The 18711-nt window shown below is 41.1% G+C and overlaps 1 protein-coding gene across 1 annotated transcript; it reads right to left on the reverse strand.

The window, feature by feature from the left end:
• Nucleotides 1-669: 669 nt before the first annotated feature.
• Nucleotides 670-906, reverse strand: LOC307186706 (signal transducer CD24-like; the record flags this gene model as incomplete). The annotated part of the gene is made up of 1 exon (XM_079922135.1): nt 670-906. The coding sequence occupies one exon, from the start codon at nt 904-906 to the stop codon at nt 670-672; it is 237 nt and encodes a 78-aa protein (XP_079778261.1).
• Nucleotides 907-18711: the final 17805 nt, after the last annotated feature.

An 18711-nucleotide genomic window follows, 5' to 3' on the forward strand; every position in this document is an offset into this window, starting at 1 on the left:
CTGGTACATATCAATGACTATATAAAAATTCAAATGCAATGTCAAACCCAAACCCCAAGAGAAAGAAAGAGTTCAGCTCCCAAGAGAACAGCGATAGCTTAACATAAAATTTTCTCTAGAGTACATCAGCATTAAATTAGTACTGCTGAAACAACACATTGAGGATTTACAGTAACACCTGGAAGTTCCTTCTAATGTACATATAAGTAGAATCACAGAAGCTTTGTTTTACCTCATTGTTTTATGGTCTTATAAATTTAATGAACAAATGAAAACTGAATCTCTGTTCCACATCCCATTCTTTATCTCTAGGTAAGATAAAATCTATTCTCATTTTCAAGGTAGAGTTTTATGTGTCCATACTTCTTAAGCCACATTTAAGGAAATCATCTCTTAACTAATTTTGGATGTTGTCTCTCTTCATCTTGTACAGGAAACTCCAGCAGATTTAATATTGGCATTCGTCACCTAGTCAAACCCTTCACATGCTCTTCAAACCAATCAAATTTGGGATCCTCAACAGTTTCTGTCAATAAAAGAAGGTGTGGAACTAGCAGATTCATTCAATGAAGACCTGTTTTTTTTTTCCCTTGTCACACTGGATGTCTGCATGCCATCTGAATTGGGTTTAGAGGATGGGAAGTATAGATGTTTCTTGGCCTGAGTCTCTTAACAGTAGAGATGTAGAAGGGAGAGCGAGATCACCAAGAGACCGGCTGTTGACTGCAGAGTACCGTCACTTGCCTTGGTGGTGGCATTCACTGGATTGGGGGCAGCTGAGGTATGCTGGGAGGAATTACTCGAAGGCGTTACAACAGCTGTTTGATTTGAATAAATCTGCGTAGGTAAGAACAGTGCCAGAAGCAGCGGCCCCGGTCCAAGCCTGGCCACCATCGCTTTGCCCATGTCCGCTCTGTCAGTGCGCAGCACGTCTCACTGGATGCGGGGTACGTGAAGGATCGCTGGCTCCGGGTGGGCGCAGGCAAGGTGGGCAATATCCTTAATTTTTACTCTTGTCTTCTAAGAGCTCCCTGCCCAACATTCCTGCTGCAAATAAAGTAGTATTCACAAATTCCAGAGATTAGGCTGTGGATATCTTTTGGAGGGCCATTTTTCTGTCTATCACACTCATTCTTTATTGCTTTTTTCTTTTAAAAAAATGGATTACATTGGAATAATTTTAGATTTAGGAAACGGTGCAGAAGTAGTACAGAATGCTTCCATATACTCTTCCCCCAATTTCCCTAGGACAATTTTTTAAATGTTTTATTTCTTAACAATATTGTTTCAGGATTTCAGGAGCTAATAAGATTGGATATAGTGTTTACTTTTAGGCCAAAATATGTTGAAAAAAGCCTATATTGTACTTTTTTGTTTAAAGTGAGATCTCCATTATCTATATCTTACTTTTCTAAAGCAAGGAGAGAGAAGACGACCATGATTGTGTCTAACAAAGGAATTGACTGATAACAAGCCTGGGGTTCACACATTTCCAGTTGAAACAACAACTGGAAAGAGTCAAGACTGACAAACATGGGTAAGAGTTCTAGTAATTTTAATATGATAATGCTCCAATTTATTTTTTACCTTGCCAATAAGTTTCCATATACTAGATTCTGTTTCATATATGCTCAAGAACAGCTTGGGTTACGGCAGAAATTAATACAGCATTGTAAATCAACTATACTTCAATAAAAGGAAAAAAGAACAGCTTGGGATACTTTAAGATTTTTATCAGAAGAAGGAATCAAAAGTAACAAGTTCATTTTGTGAGTCAGGGTACACTGAGAAAAGGTACAGCTTGGGTGCCCCATTTACTAGTCCCATGCCGTGCCATTAAATTACACATCGAGCATACTGAATTAGTTATACATTGTTTATTGAAAATTATCCAATGTGATTTGATCCAAACTCTAAAGAATGTCAGTACATCTAGGGATTCAGCTAAGTCAGTCTAAATCGCGTTCAATTTCAGGCATTTTGTGGTGCGGGCAAATGATCAATTGGTTTGACATTCATTTTCATTTGATTTCTGAGACCAGACACTTATCACTATATAGATTTGACTATAGAGATCTGTGGACTGATTTGATAGCATCAGGTAAACAGAAGATGGCATTCTATCTGAAGACTGGAATTTGGGGGTGATGATACCTTTGGCTTCTTTATGACCATGGAGAATCAAGCTGGTGCTCTTAGTGTAGGTAGCAGAACAAGCATGTTTCCCACTGGGCCATCTGGAGAAAGCTACTGGTTGAATGGTATTATATATGATGTACAAGAGACAAACAGAAAAGCAAACATTTCATTCAAGTTTGAGATCTCAGAGCTCCTTGGGCCACCACCATCTTCAAATACTGTTTTCTCAATGGCTTTGGGCCAATTACTTAGCCCCTTTACCTCAGCTTCTCAACTGGTGAAATGGGAACTGTTATAGTGTGATTAATTCATCTCCTAAGGGGGTTGTTTATATTAATTAACTGCTGTTAAGAGCTTTGAAGATGAAAAGTGCTAACTGCTTATGCCATGATTAGCCATGGAATAGTGGAATATGATAACTGCTTCACTAGATAAATGACTAAACCTGATATATACAAACTGTGAAATCTGTGGGAGGAGTAAAGACCCAGGGCAATGAGACAGCTGAGGAATCAATCTCATCAAGAAATACATTAGTTACACTTGAGCCTTGGTTTAAGCCGTTTAAACTACCTTCTGAAATACATGTTTGAAATGTCATAACACCGGCACCACATTTTGCTTTGTCAATACCCATAACGACATTTCTTTCCTGTACATATTTTCCCCATAAACCCAACTAATCTACCTTGACTCATATTCTAAAAAGTTATCAATTATTCTCAATTACCCTTTGCATGTGCACTTACATACACCCACAGACAGCACGCAAATTGCTATGGTTGACAGGGCAGAACATTCTGCTTTTTATTTGTATTGTTTGAAGCAAACCAAACACATTAGTGGAACATAAACGGCCACTGCTTTGAGCCAATGAATATTTAAGGATATTAATTTACTTCCTCTAATAGTCTTTAAGAAATTTAAAAAAAATATATAGAACAAAGGAATAAAATGTCAGACTTTAAGCTTGAGCTCTTGCTAAGGGCTATGTTTTACAGTTGAGTGTATCATTACCCACCTAGTTATGAGGTCGTATTTCTGCACAGTTCATTAGAATTTATCTTTAATTTTATAGCAAACCATAAGTGAAAAGCCAACATGTCTTGGTCAACATTTATTGCAGTGGCATATTTATTTCAAGGGCACATGTTAAAGAAAACTAAAAAGACGAAGTATCTCCAAAGTTCTTTGAATTAGAATTCTTGGTGATACTTTAAAGTGATATTTCGTTCAGGGTAGCATTTTGGGAAACTCCTCTGGCATTCTAATTATTCACAGATAATATGCAATTTCATTTTGTTTTGAGACAATTCACAAACTTAAAAAAAAATTTTTTTTCAATTTTTGTTTCTATGTTTTTTAGGTATCTGCCTCTTTATTTAAAAAAAAGATTTAAGGCACACTCCTTTATTAGGGAAAACACTTTCTGTATATTGCAATTTAATTCTTAAAGCTTTTATTTGGAGTGGGATATGAGAAAGCACAAATTTAAATCAATTCTCATTTCAAAAACAGTCACTGAATACTTAATATTCATGCTTAAGAAGTGTCGCAATGTAGCGAAGAGAATGACGAATTTTGAGTCCAGAAAACCTGATTTTACATCCACACTCTAGCACTTTCTTGGCAGTGCAACTCTGACAAATCATTCGACCTCGGTGTTTCCATCTATAGACTGGGACTAATAATGCCTTCATCACAGATTTACTCTAAGGATTAAATGACCAAACTTTATGAAAGAGTGCCTGGTATCTGGTAGGCACTACATGACATTTTATTTATACTTTTCGGCCAATAGAATCCAGTAGAGATCCCTGCCAAAGGGCCATTATAGATTATCTAAAATCTCAGGTTTGCCTCACTTCTATGTTTCTAAGAATAGTTCATTCTTGAATAATTTCCACAACTATAATGTGCCTGTATCTTTTTCGTGCTGTGAGTCATGATACTCATATCAAAAGCTAATTTGCTCTTAAAGAATTTAATCTTAAGAAAAAAAGATTATCCCAAATGATTCTTCAATTGAGAATTCAATGATATAAAATCTCACCAGGTATTTTATTACTGTCTTTTAAAAAAAAAGGTAAGTTTGCAGAGTGGTGAGCTGAGGATATGACTCTGTGACTTGGGTTTGTTTCACGACTTAGATTTTAAAAACCTTTAATCTATGTGTCCCTGAATCCACCGTTTTCAGGCTCCAGCTACTATTTCAAGGAAGAAAACATCAGTCCTTTAGCACAAATGACAAAGAAATCCTCATCTAACCTTAAAAAGAGAGAGGAATGGGGAAGGTGGTAAACCTAACAGAGGAATAAGTCTTTTCGGAATTCAAGCCCAAGTAAGTATTTGAACAGGAATGGTATCCTCATGTGTGTGGTGAAAAATAGGTCCGTTTCCGACCGCACACTTTGGCTGCCTGGCCTGTTGACTTTATCACCTCGGGATCACTGGGCTTTCAGACGTCTTCCCACGGGTGTCACCCCGCGCATGCGCACACCCCTACCCCAGTGCTGAGGCTGCAGGCCCAGGCGCGTGAATTGGGCCCACGAGCCTCCCCTGGCCCAGCCCGCCCTTGCTCAGACGCCTTTCTTGGACCCCCGCTTCAATTCCCCCACCCTGTTTTCGAAACACTCTCCATTAAATGCCACTGTAGTCGCCTCTACTTAGTCGCCTCTACTTAGTTGGATTGAGAGGAGACACAAGAGGCCAGTTCAAGGTTTTGAGAGTTTGGATTGCAGGCTATCTGGAACAGAAACGTAGACCATAGCAGCCTGGTAAGTACAGATCTTTAGCAAGTTCAGTTAATTCATATACTGCGGCGGGGGCAGGTTAAAACGCCATTTGGGGGGTAACTTAACAATCATAAGTGTGGACACTGCCCAGGTTGCCCTCTCATTGGTTAGTGAGTTCAAGAAGGAAGGAAGTGGGTTCAAGAGATTATTTCTGAGGGCAGAAGATTCTGCTTGGTACCAGTATGAAGAGTCCCACCCCCAGTGGTCCCAATCCCATGACCTTATATGACAAATGCCCAAAAGTCGGTTTGAAAAATGTCATTGTACTCTCATATGAAATAAAAATGCCAGAAACAAATTGTTGTCTAAAATGGGAACCATCTGTTGTTTATAAGTGCTTTTAGATATCTGCAATGTTTTCAGAAAATAAGTAATTTTGCTTGCTTTTTGAAAGTCACTCTATGATGAAAATGGTTATGTCATATGTTTCTTTTTAGCTCACCTCAGCCTTTAGCTCTTAGAGATTAATAATTCTAATTATTATTATTTTTTAAGTAAAGTAACAAATCATTGTGTGTTATTCACACTTTGACCTGTTTGCCTTCTTGAACTGGATCCCTATACTCACCATATACTTTGTTCTTCCAGGTTGACTTTGGGAGAGTTGGAAAGGCTTAGGTTTTCAACGGTCCAATAGTTGTAAAGGCAGTGAATATGATATTTTTTTACTAATAACCAGTACCCAGGTTTTTAGAGTAGAGGCTGGAATAAATAACCAATTTTAAAATAAGAAGAATAGTTTAATTCTTGCAAAGCATTCACCCAAATTTGCAAAGCTAGGGTCTAATGAACCTGTCTTTGACGTCATGGATGAATTGTGAGCTTTTTATCCAGGTTGATGGGATTAAATGAGATAATGTCTGTAAAGTGCTGGCACAGAGTCTGACACACAGAAAGCACTAAATAAATAAAAAAAGTTAAAACAAGCCTCCAGATTTCATTCAAATCAAAGAGAAGGGAGACGTGGAAGACTGTGTCAACCACTCCTCCTGTAGCTCTTTTGCCGTGCTCCAGTGTGTGAGATACGTATTACTCTGGAACTTCTTGGATCACTATGAAAAGATCTCCCTCCTTAATACTCAGATTTACTCTGGAAGGACAGAGCAGCACAGCACATCTCAGAGGGCATTGACTTGTCCTGTTCTGGCACCAACTATATGCCAGTAAGAATAGCGTGAGTTTAACTGACAGAAAGGTGAAGTTCTGGGGGCATGTCATCACTTCTGTCCCCCTAAAGTCAATATCAGTCTTAGCTGGCAACTTCCCTCCATCCAGGCTTAAGGGTTTCCCAGGATATTGTCATCAGTTCACAACTCACTTCACTGCCCTGACCCCATTCTTGACTAACCTGCTATGTAAGAACCACAGCTTCCGGTGGTTGCCCAAGACTGGGAGATGGGCTGGATTCTGAAAGGTGTTTTACAAGAGGGCAGCTCTTGCTCTGACTGGATTTATATGCAGAAGCTTCACTGGGGAGGCAAACTGTTCAAACGTGCAAGGGGGCAGGGTAGAGAGCAGGCAGGAATATGGCTGCCCAGCCTGAAACTGGCCCGTATCCTAGATTGCCATTAACTTCTCCAAAAGTGAACTCCAATGACCAACAACTTCAAGCTGACCTTTAGGACTTAGCAGCAATGTCAAATTACTAGGTTCCATCAGGTCCTAAAACATCTCTGGAGGCATTTGGTCTGCAAACTCAGTGAGTAGCCAGCCATCCATCCCACTTTTGTGGCCATTCTGATTTCAGGAAGATGGTTGTCTTGATAGCAGCAAGAGGACCATCTTCTGTCGTTTGTATGTTCTGTCTTTCTGTCTTCATGGGTTGCTATGGGGCAGTCATAGGTGAGTGTGTGTAGAATGGGGGTGCAAATGGGGGGGGTGGGAGAGCAGAGATTAGATGGGGAGAAAATGATCTCAAATGGAGAGTATGGATTTCATGAGCCTAAACCAAGACAACTGGGGCAGTGAGGCAGACCTAGGGGAAACTGAAATCTCAGCCTTCCAGAGGAGAATTCAGCATCCTGATTATAGCCTCAGGCTAAGGTTGAGAGCAAGTTGGTAGGCATGGCTTTCCCACCTATTTTACTGAACCTTAATTCTTTCCTTCCTGCCTCACTCCCACCATTCTCATTATATTACTTCTGTGGCTTTAAAAAGACCCAAAAGATATGCACCAGGCCATTAATAGTGGCTAGTATAGGAGGGAGGGAGCAGATATTATTCACTTTTAAAACTCTATATATTTTTGGATTATATTACTTGTTGCCTTAAGCATTCATTACTTTTGAAATTAAAAAAAAAAAGTTGATAAACACATTGTCTTTCCCCTATTGCTTCCTTCCCCCAAGTCTTCTGGTTCTTTCCATTCCAGCCCAATAAAAATGTCTATTTCCCAACTACTGCCTTCTCAGCAAGATAGTGATCAAACTATTTGGTTAAACTAATTCCACTAATGTGTGTGTGAGAAGTGTTGTTGGGTGATGTTGACATTGACGATTACCCAAAAAGTGGCTGGAGGGCATTTGAAGAGCAGTTGGCCTGGGTGGTAATCCCGCTATCACTGTTAGCTTCATTCAGGACTTTGAGCATGTCACTTCAAATGCCTGTATCTTTGCCCTAATTCTTTATCTTACAAGCAAAACTAAGAAAATAATGCTACCACTCTTGCTAACCTCACAGGGCTCTGAAAGTTTTTGAAATTTTCAAAAGTTTCTTCGTCTGTAATTATTCACTACATTTTCTCCTAGGTCTGATGGCAATGAGGTGCAGGAAGATGAAGAGAAGGGAAAACAATTTTTCTTTACGAAGGGAAAAGATATGTCCCCATTGACCTAGGTGTCATGAGTATTTTTTCTTAAAAGGATCTGCAGCTTCAAGAAGTACCTTGTTGTTGGTACCCACTAAAACACAAGCTACTTTGCTTTGTAATCTTTATAGAGTGATATAACCTAAAAATGGTTCCCTGACTGTCATTCCACTTTCCATAGAGCACTGTGATGGAGAATTGGCTTCTTCAAGGACACTCTTTGTCACACCAAGTACCTGCCTTGTCCTTTGTCTCTACTGTTCCTTTACTGGCCTCTTAGAATGAGAAAAGTTAAATGCTCATTTAAGAAGTGAAATGAGAATGAAATTTCAGTCACAAGCAAAGCCTATATTATTTTAAAAAGCAATGGATAAAACAAAGGAAATTAAATCATAACCTTTACCTGAACCAGTTCCTCCTCCCCTCTTTTTTTTAAACTTTATTCCCCTCGTAGGAAAATAATTCATCCAGCCTGACTGTGTTCATTACCACATAGCTGGCATGGCTGTCTCACGCAAGCACCGAGAAGATATGAAACTAAATCAACAGACCCTGATTTGTTGGCTCAACCAAGTATAAACTAGCCACTGGAAAATCAAGTTGAAAACATAGGACAAATATATGAAAGAGACAAGCCACAGCTTGCAGGAAAGAAAATGTTTGCAGAAAACTCCAGTGCTTCAGGTTTATCTAAGGTGTGGTCTCAAGTAAGCCGCAGTAATTACCCAGGATACCACAGCTAGTGGCTGAAAACTGAGGTGCTTCACGGGCTTAACCCTTTCATCCCACCCCTAGACAAATTCTTAGAGGAAATCACACTCTAGCCAGGTTCGATTAAACCAGAATTGTTTTTATGGTACAGTAATTGAAATTATTTTAAATTTACTTCTACCACTGTCTACCAAAGGTATTTCTTAACTGTGGCTTTTAGCGTGTTCTTTCTAAATGTAGGTTTCCGAATGGCTAGGCCTTCATTTTATGATGCATCATAGCTGAAGATCTTACACCACTTGGGGGCTTTGAGGTTTAGGGATGCTGTGCTTTAGGAAACTAAAAGAGCTAAAGATTGTGTTCTGGTTTTATCTCTGGCCTGAGGCAAGTCCCCTCACAACTTGGATCTCAGTTTCCTCATCCTACACATGGGGTGACATTGTATGAGCTCTGAAGACCATTTTAGCTCCAAGTCTCCATTTTTCAATTCTGTGTAAGTGTGACATCAAGAAGCAGTTCTTTCCAATTATATCCACACACACACAAATACATCTAAATTATTGATTAATTATAGCGTGTGAATTCAGAAAAACTGTAGTATTTCGAGGTTGCTTAATTTTTGTTAAGTAATGAGAAAATATATAAAGCACTTGTTTTAGTTGAAACTGTACCCAAGCAAAAAAATCTTCCACCTACTTTGCTTCCCTTGAAAATGACCTGATTATGTTTCTCTTACTTTGTGTTTTAGAATTTCACAACATATTAGCATTCCTATTTCCTCTGAATATATTTTTATGCTTTATTTTCAAATGGTTTTAGCTTCACATTAAATTTAGAGTTTGAGAGAGAAGATGCCTATCCCTACATCTATATTCCTTATAGAATCTATGACTTCATTTTGCCTTACTGCCATAAATAGCCCCTCTCCAACAGAAACTATGCAAATACCAATAGATAGTGGTCCATCAAATCCTAAATTTTGGGAGAAAATTTAAGCATAATCTTATCTAGCCTCTCACTTTTAAAAGTGATGCTAATAGTAGTATGATAATAACTATCATTGTTTGAGTACTTACTATAAAACCAGATACTGTGCTGGGCACGTTGTGTTCTGTTCATTACTCATTCAGCACTTAAAACAGCCTTGTGAGGTAGGATTTATTATCCCCATTTTGCATGTTAGAAAACCAGAGCACCAGAGTTTTTAAGTAACTTGCCCGCAAGTCCATATTCTTAGGAACTATTGGAACTGCAGCTCAAACTCAGGCCTGTCAGACACTAAAATCCTTTCATTTCCTTATTTTTTGTCCTTATAAGATGCTTCAGGTTCATCTTGTATATTTCCTGCCCCAGCCCTGGAATGAGCTACTTCTCTAAGGAGCCCTGGTTCCTTTTATTGGAAAATGACATTAGAAATCAAGATCTGAGCACTAGTGTTCTCATCGCTTCTGGGATGTCATTGCTTCTAGGTCCTCTCGTTGGACAGAGCTAGGAAATGTGTCTATGCTAACCTATGTGTACCCACATATCTGTAATTATTTCTCTATATATCCATCTGCATCTATATAAGCTAAAGATGAGTTTATACTGATGTCTCTGAATCTAATCCAGTACCACATGGTTCATTCTAGACTTTCCTCTTTGTTTATCTGTAACTTCCTACTCCAACTATGAGAAATCTTGTTCCCATCGTGCACTAACCATTTACTTACTTGTTTAGTCTTAGTATACAAGTATAACAATTTCAGAATTGTTAACAAATACTCCCATGATTATCGCAATAGAGTCTACCATTTATTCATTAATACTTCTTGCTGAGAACTTCACTGAGACATTCAATCGCTATGATATATTTCATACATCTATCGACACCTGTCATTTAAAAAATTCTTTCACATACACAATCTTATTTAATCCCCACAAGACCCTGTGATGTGGGCAGGATAGAATGCTGGTAGATGAGAAATTGAGGTTCAGAGAAATTAAATAATGTGTATTAAATCACACAGTTTACCAGCAGTGGAGTTGGGTTTCTTCTCTTAGCCACTGTGTCTCCCTGTGGATGAGCAAAATATATCTGGAATTCATGGGGTACCGGTGAGAATGCATCAAGCGAGTGAAGTTAGACATAGCAACCAGGGCCCTGAGGCACCTTCCCCCCTCAACACACACACACATGCACACACTCACCCGGGAGAATCCCAGTTACCAGGACAGAATGAGCATGACTTCATGTCTTTGATATGATATAATTCATCTCTCATCAGTGGCAAATATGGTTGTGATCAGAAAAGAAACAAGTGTAAAAAATTCCATGTCTCTTAGCCATTACCACTGGGGAAACACTCTAGAGCAATTCTCCATAAACCCACACAACTTAGCCATCTTCGAGGCAGATGAGAGAGTACAAGCTAGGCCCAGATAATCACTTTAGGGGGCTATCATGAGAGATATTTGTGCAGGGAGGGCATGGAGAGAAGGGAAGGGAGAAGATCAAGTGACCTTAAGGGGGCTTTAATTTCAAAGACCGTATGAGCTGTTTTGTTGGAGAGCAGCATCAAGGAGTAATTGATGGGATGTTGTGTGGCAATATATATTCAAATATGTGTCGTGATAGATTATCTTGCCTGTTTTAAGGCAAATTTAAATCTAGTGTGGTCAAGCACGTTAATTAATAAATACAACTTTGTTCAGACTTCCAATATGTAAATACTTGAATGATATTTGAATCAACTCCAATAAGAATATGTTGTCTTTAAAAGCCCCGACTGCAAATTAAAATGGTATCTCTCTAACTTCCACAACACCCCTTGCCCTCCCACCATCAATGTCTTTAAATAGGTTTTAAAATATTTTATGTGAAAAAAACATTTCAAAGAATTCCCTGGGGCACCTCGGCTTGGCCCAGAAACTACTGTGGTCTTGACAAAGATTGGGCAGTTGACTTTGACAGAAATAAGCTGCCTCATTTCTTGAGTAGCCTCCTTTGGTTTTCTTCTCTCCAAGATGATGTGAATGGTAATTATTTACCTGCTAGAAGAGGCTGTAGTGAGAGAAAACTGGAGTAATATTGAGCACACATTACACATTGTATTCTGGTTTATATTAACTACACACATACCCCAAGGTTCTTTGGCAGAAGGCAGGAAGGCTGGGGTTGGAGTTAAAGAAGAGGAAACATGAGAAAGAAGATGAAGAATTGCCATTTCTCTCTGCGTCTTGGAATATTAGCTGTCTGTTGTTGCAAAACAAATTGCCCCCAAACTTAGCAGCTTAAAATGATAAACATTTATTATCTCAGGGCCTGTAAGTCAAGAATTCAGAAACAGTATATCTGGTTGGTCTCTTATGAGGTTGTAGCCAAGATGTTGGCCAGGGCTGCAGTCATCTGAAGGCTTGACTGCGGCTGGAGAATCTGCTTTCAAGACTGTTCACTTCTGTGGCTCATATGTTGGCCTGAGCTGGTAGCAGGTGGCCTCAGTTCCTCCCAAGCACTTCACGGGGCTGCTTGAGTGTCCTTGCAAAGCGGCCGTTGGTTTCCTCCAATGTGAGTGATCCAAGAACGTGAGGCAAAGCCTAAATATCTTTTATAATATGGCCTTGGAAGTTACACTCGTCATTTTGGCATTGTTCGATTGTTTATACATGTCAGCACTCTTCGATGGGGGGGAGACTACGCCAGGATGGGAATTCCAGGAGCCTGATTATCTCACTTCGTTTCTCTATTATAAACATAAGGTCATATTTGCCCAGCCTATCTCATGGTGTTATTGTGAGAATCACATGGCATAGTGGATATAACCAGACGTGAAAGAACATAGAAGTATAACGCATATTATAAATGTTATTTTTAAATTATTATGAAAAAAATTTACTGGACACCTGCCATATCCCATATCCTGGAAAACAGTAGCGAAGAAGATGGACATGGCCCTGCCTTTAGAACTTGACTTCTAGTAGAAAAAAAGAGACCATAAGAAGTAGAACAAACAGTGAAGAATTATGGAATTGTGTTAAGTTTCCGTGTAAGAAAAAACAGCATCCTCTGATGGAGAGAAATAGGCACAGAAGCTAAGAGGAGGACTATGAAATGCCCCTCTCAGAATCTGACTTCTCAGGGGAGATCTGAAGGATGAGATGGACACAGTCACATGATGAGACTCAGACCACACTGGACCAGGGCTCCCCACTGAACAGATTGGTAGAGCTCCACAAACACCAGACTACGTATTGTAAAAGCCCAAAGGAGCACGGCTCTCCTGTGATTCAGGGTGTCCATCATCTCAAACACTAGAATTATAAAGTGTGCTCATTGTGCTTCCCATTCAGGGAAAACTATCTATTGACCTTCAACTAGAGGGGTGGCACCTGAAAGAAACAGCCCGAAAGATAGTATTTACAGGGCTTAAGATGCGTCTGAGGATCCACAAAGCCCCTACCCCCTACCTGCCACACCACAGTGTGGCTAGCCTCGGGGTTTGCCAGAAAAATAGATCAAGCCCTGGAGGGGCCTGAGGAAAAAACAATGAAGGCTTTTCTGCTCCTCTCACTTCTGTTTCAGGTCTTCACGGAGCCAGCTGAAGATTGGGTGAAGGAGATTGGAAGATGGGAAATGGAAATTCAACTCCATGACAGGCTTCCTGGTCTACCTATTCCAGGCCAGCCTCTTTCCTAGATTTTTGTATCTCTTAGTACATTCAAAAACTCTTTCAGATCCAACAGAATCACTGGACACAGGGCAGGCTTACCCTAGCAGTGTTGGTTTCTGGGCTCGTTTTTAGTTAATTTTTAAAAGCCATGCTCTAGCTTTTTAATTGTTTTGTTACTTTGAATCAGAGCAGTAGAAGTAATTCTTCCAGTACTCAGTCTCGCTAAGTGAGCATAGACCTGAATGGAGAGAGATAGGCCACCCGTAGTTTGGGGGGAAGAATAAAAGATAAAGTGAAGTATCTCCTTCAAATCCTGGCTCAGAATCCTTTTGTCTGAAGTCTAGCAGAAGTGTCCTTCACATGAGAAGTTTTTACAAATGGATCATTGAAAGCAGAAGACATTTCTGGGTCCCTCAGCAACGTGTATCCCTTCCCATTCACCCCACCTGTATCAGAACAAGCAGAATGATAATATAATACAACACCTGAGCAGCTGGCAAAGGCAGGTTTGGGCCCACAGAAGCTTTAAAAGGAAACCCCAAAGCCCACAAACTCCCCCAAACAATTTTGTTTTAAATATGGTTTTTATGTTAATCTCTGTCACAATAGATTCCCCACCACTCTAAATCAAAGGAGCACACTATGGAAAATTACTGTAAAGCACAACTCGCGCGACAAGGCGCCGCTTGACCAAGAAACATACCTGACAAATTGCTGCAGGATCACGCTGGATGAAGCCTCATTGTGGTTATTAGATGTACGACTTAGGGCCATGTACCTCTTCTGATCTAGCCCACTGCTGTCAGTGTTGGCAAACAGAAAGCTAGGTTACTGCCACATAGATCCCAGGAGCTCACTCTCTTGAGAACACTGACAGTCCAGCATCGCGGTTCTGGCTATGGACATTGATGTCAAATGGGTCTGAATCTTAGCTTTGCTGTTTCCTAACTTCAGAACTTTGGGTAACTCACATCTCTCGGAGACTCACTTTCCTGTGGGAACAAAAATAATGTTTACCTCCCAGGCATGTCGAGGATTCAATAAGACAATGTTGATGAAACATCTTTCCTTGTAAGTGCTCAATCAATATTAGTTATTTTTATTATTTGTTATGTAATAGTATTAATATTACACGTTTATTATGTCTTTTTGCTCACCTTTCAAAGGGTCAGTTATGGCATGTGGGCAGGTAGATTCTACATCTATTATCAATTGCATCTCTTACACTCCTTTTCCATATGGGTTTTATGGTTTCCTTTTTGGGGTTGGTAATAACAAATCTCACTCAATAGTACAGCAAGAGACTGTACTATTGCCTCAAACCTGTTCTGTATAAGCCAGAGTTCTGGGATTATACTGTTACTGTATAGTTGGACAACCTCAATAATACTGTTAATGGATGAACATGGATCAACGTTGAAGTTAAGTTCCAAGAGTTCCAGTTAGGTGGAATGTTTTTCAGGCAACTGGTGTACAATTTGGGGAAGTCATTTCAGCCACGTGACAACCTTCCTATGAGCCATTGTATTGGCCTAGGCATCCCTTTCAGAGACATTAGCTAAAGGTTTTGTACTATTAAAATTCACCTTAGAAGATCTGGGAATAGTTGAGCTGATTGGAAAAGGCAGTGGGCACTTCGAGTTCAATGTAAATTATCAATGTGGTTTAGACAAATTAAAGACCTCTTTAACTCCCAGTGCTCAATATGAAAAGCATCCAGACTAACACAATAGGTCACACTTAAATGATTCTCTCCTTAAGAATTAAACTGTCTTTGCACCTTGCATTGGTGGCAGAAGATAATAAGATGCAGCTCCCCTAACTGAATCTTTCTTAAAGGAAATGACCAGGTAAAAGAATGGAGTTACTGTGCATGAAAAAAGAAAAATACAAAAATAATTTGACCTGCAAAAAGAATCAATTTTTCTGTGTACTGAAGCAAGACGCTAACAAGCATGACAGTGAGCCCTTCGGCTATTGAAACGCTCTGTAAAGGCTTTGCTTCAGCACGGAAGCCATCCGTGGTCGAGGTTTCAATATGGGGTGAGTCTAGCTGCCTAGGTCTGAATTCATAACGAGTTTTAGATAGGATATGTCTGTAACGACGGGGGGTTGGGATTAGTCGCAAGACTGTATGCGTGGGGGAGGTGGGATTAATAGGATACTGAGGATTTAACCCTCCAGAGAAACTAAGTATTACTTCTGTCTGAGACTGCCAACCACCACTGAACACTTCCCTATGGCTCAACTTTCGTGTTTGTAAAAAGTGGGCACTTTTGTTAGTACTGGCATAGAAAGGGCAGAGGACTAAATGGGGTTAAAACATTCAATTTCTTCTGAATAAGGTGATAGCCAGTGAAGATGGAGTTGGGAAGGAGCTCCATTTTTGTAGTGAGATTGCATAAAGCTGCTTGAAAAGTTCTGTCATATTCTTTGGTGAATAGGCCTTTTAAGTTCTTCATAAATTTGAAATTCTTTCATCCCAGCAAGTGAATTATAGCTCTAAGTTTGCATTGACTGTGTGAGAGACACTGTTCTTTATATCCATTTTCTTATTCTATGTCTATAATAACCCCCTAAGGCACAGGTAGGTATTCCCAATTAAGAGATCCACAAACTAAGTCTTAGAGAGTAAGTAACAAGGTCAAGTTCACACAATAGTTAGTGGAAAAGTGGAGATTTGAACCCAGGTCTGTCCAATTCTAAGAGGCTTTTATGATATCCTAAGCATTATGTGATCATCCTTGCTTCTGTCTGGGCTTCCTTGTCCCATGGGGAACAGCAGGACCCGCACAGAAGGACTGGGGACAAGTCCTCAGTTGTTTGTCTAGGGAGAGTACTTTGTCATGTTATAACACTATTCAATTTCAAGAGCTAAAGTGTGTCTATTTTTTGTGTTTTGTAATGTTAATCATAAATATACTTATGGAGACACAGAATAAAATATTTTAAATTGGAACTATCAGACAATACCAAATGCCTGGTCACCCTAATTACAAGACATACAACACAATGAACAGTACTGCAATTCTTAGGCCCTGACACAGCAGCCCAGGTGGGATGGGCCGTTAAGGATATGTTGATTATCTAGATCAGGGGTCCACAACCCCTGGGCCGGAGACCAGTATTGGTCCGTGGCCTGTTAGGAACTGGGCTGCACAGCAGGAGGTGAGCAGTGGGTGAGCGAGCGAAGCTTCATCTGCCGCTGCCCATCACTCCCCTTCACTCCCCATGGCTCCCCGTCGCTCCCCACGGCTCCCCACGTCTCCCCACGGCTCCCCATCTCTCCCCATCGCTCCCCACCACTCCCCACGGCTCCCCATCGCTCCCCATGGCTCCACATGGCTCCCCATCGCTCCCCACGGCTCCCCATCGCTCCCCATGACTCCCCATCGCTCCCCATCGCTCCCCACGGCTCCCCATCGCTCCCCACGGCTCCCCACGGCTCCCCATCGCTCCCCATCGCTCCCCACGGCTCCCCACGGCTCCCCATCGCTCCCCATCGCTCCCCACAGCTCCCCATCGCTCCCCACGGCTCCCCATCGCTCCCCACGGCTCCCCATCGCTCCCCATGGCTCCACATGGCTCCCCACGGCTCCTCATCGCTCCCCATCTCTCCCCGTCGTTCCCCACCACTCCTCATCACTCCCCATCGCTCCCCATCACTCCCCACGGCTCCTCACCGCTCCCCATCGCTCCCCATCACTCCCCGTCACTCCCTATGGCTCCCCACAGCTCCCCGTCGCTCCTCACGGCTCCCCACCACTCCCCATGGCTCCCCACCACTCCCCACGGCTCCTCATCACTCCTCAACGCTCCCCATCTCTCCCTGTCGTTCCCCACCACTCCTCATCGCTCCCCATGGCTCCCCGTCGCTCCCCGTCGCTCCTCATCACTCCCCACGGCTCCCCATGGCTCCCCACGGCTCCCCATGGCTCCCCGTCGCTCCCTGTCGCTCCCCGTCGCTCCTCATTGCTCGCGTTACTGCCTGAACCATCCCCCTCCCCACCCCCACCCTCTCATTCGTGCAAAAATTGTCTTCCACAAAACTGGTCCCTGGTGACAAAAAGGTTGGGGACCGCTGATCAAGATGACTCTCTTTTCTTTCATACGGCAAAAATATGCAAGCTCCACTTAAAACTCCATTATGAGAACAAGAGACTCTGATCTTTAGTCAGTTCCCATCTACCCTCCAAGACCTTTAGACAGGCTCATCCAGCCCTCCGGCTTCTTGATGGGTGTTGAGCTTGGCTGTAATGGCAATGTGTGAGAGAAACCTGGTGATGCGAAATGCTAAAACACACAATAAATAATGTGAGCAGAACAGAGAAACTGCCAGGGCCACAAAGTGACTGAGGCTACTGCAAAAGTGCTAGTGCCCTGCCTTCTGTCTCTGGTTCCTCCCCATCACCATCTATGGGCCTCTGCTCTCTGGGCAAAGTTCTCCTCCCATTCCCCATCCTTGGATGAAACATCCTAGATGTTTCCTCGATCTGGTGAGTTAGACTCCATCTGAAAAATAAATTCCTGCCAGGGACGTTCTATTTCATGCTTTTAGTTCTAGTTTTATTGAGCTACAACTGACGTAACAGCATGGTATAATTTTGAGGCGCACAGCATAAGGATTTGACTTACATACATCATGGAGTGATTATCACAGTAAGTTTAGTGAATATTCATCATCTCATAGAGATATAAAACAAAAGAAATAGAAAAAAATGTTTTCCTTGTGATGAAAACTCTTAGGGTTTGCTCTCTAACAACTTTCATATGTAACACAGAACAGCATTAATTACATTTATCATGTTGTAATCCCATGTTATCATCCCTAGTACTTATTTATCTTATAACGGGAAGTTTGTACCTTTTGTATCATCCAATACCCCCTCCCCTCACCCCCTGTTTCTGGTAAGCACAACTCTGTCTTTTTCTATGAGTTTGTTTTTGAAGTATCAGTGACCTACAACACTGTGTTAGTTCCTGTTATACAATGCTGTATAGTGATTTGATATTTCTATACATTTCAAAATGATTACCACAATAAGTCTAGTCACGATATGTCAGCATACAAAGATATTACACACTTATGAACTATATTCCCCAGATTGTACATTTCATACCTGTGACTCATTTATTTTGTAACTGGAAGTTTGTACCTCTTAATCTTCCTCACTTATTTCTTTCCTCCCCCCACCCCCCTCCCTTCTCTGCCAAGGATATTTTAAATCCAACAAGTACAAATGGACCCAAAGTCACTTTGCAAAAAGACTGTATGAAAAGCATATGTTTATATAAAATCTTTCATATCAGTGCTGAGTGCCAGAAAGCAGAGAAATCAGAGACCAAAGTGAATACTATTGTGCCCAGTTCTTTAACATAACATTTGTTCTGAAAAGCACAGACTATTACGAGAAAAGTCTAGACAGGGATAATGACCTTTTACTAAGAGTTGCAAAAAAGGGGTGGGGGAGAAGAGGAAGGAAGGAAGCATAGAAGGGAGGAAGGGAAGGAGAAAGAAAAAATGTTAACATGATGGGTGCCTGAGCCAGATACTTTCAGCCAGTCTTTACAGAATGCGTACTGGGTTAGATCTAGGTTGGCAGCTAAAGAT

The sequence above is a fragment of the Stenella coeruleoalba genome (assembly GCF_951394435.1).
Source record: "Stenella coeruleoalba genome assembly, chromosome: 5".
Taxonomy (NCBI): domain Eukaryota; kingdom Metazoa; phylum Chordata; class Mammalia; order Artiodactyla; family Delphinidae; genus Stenella; species Stenella coeruleoalba.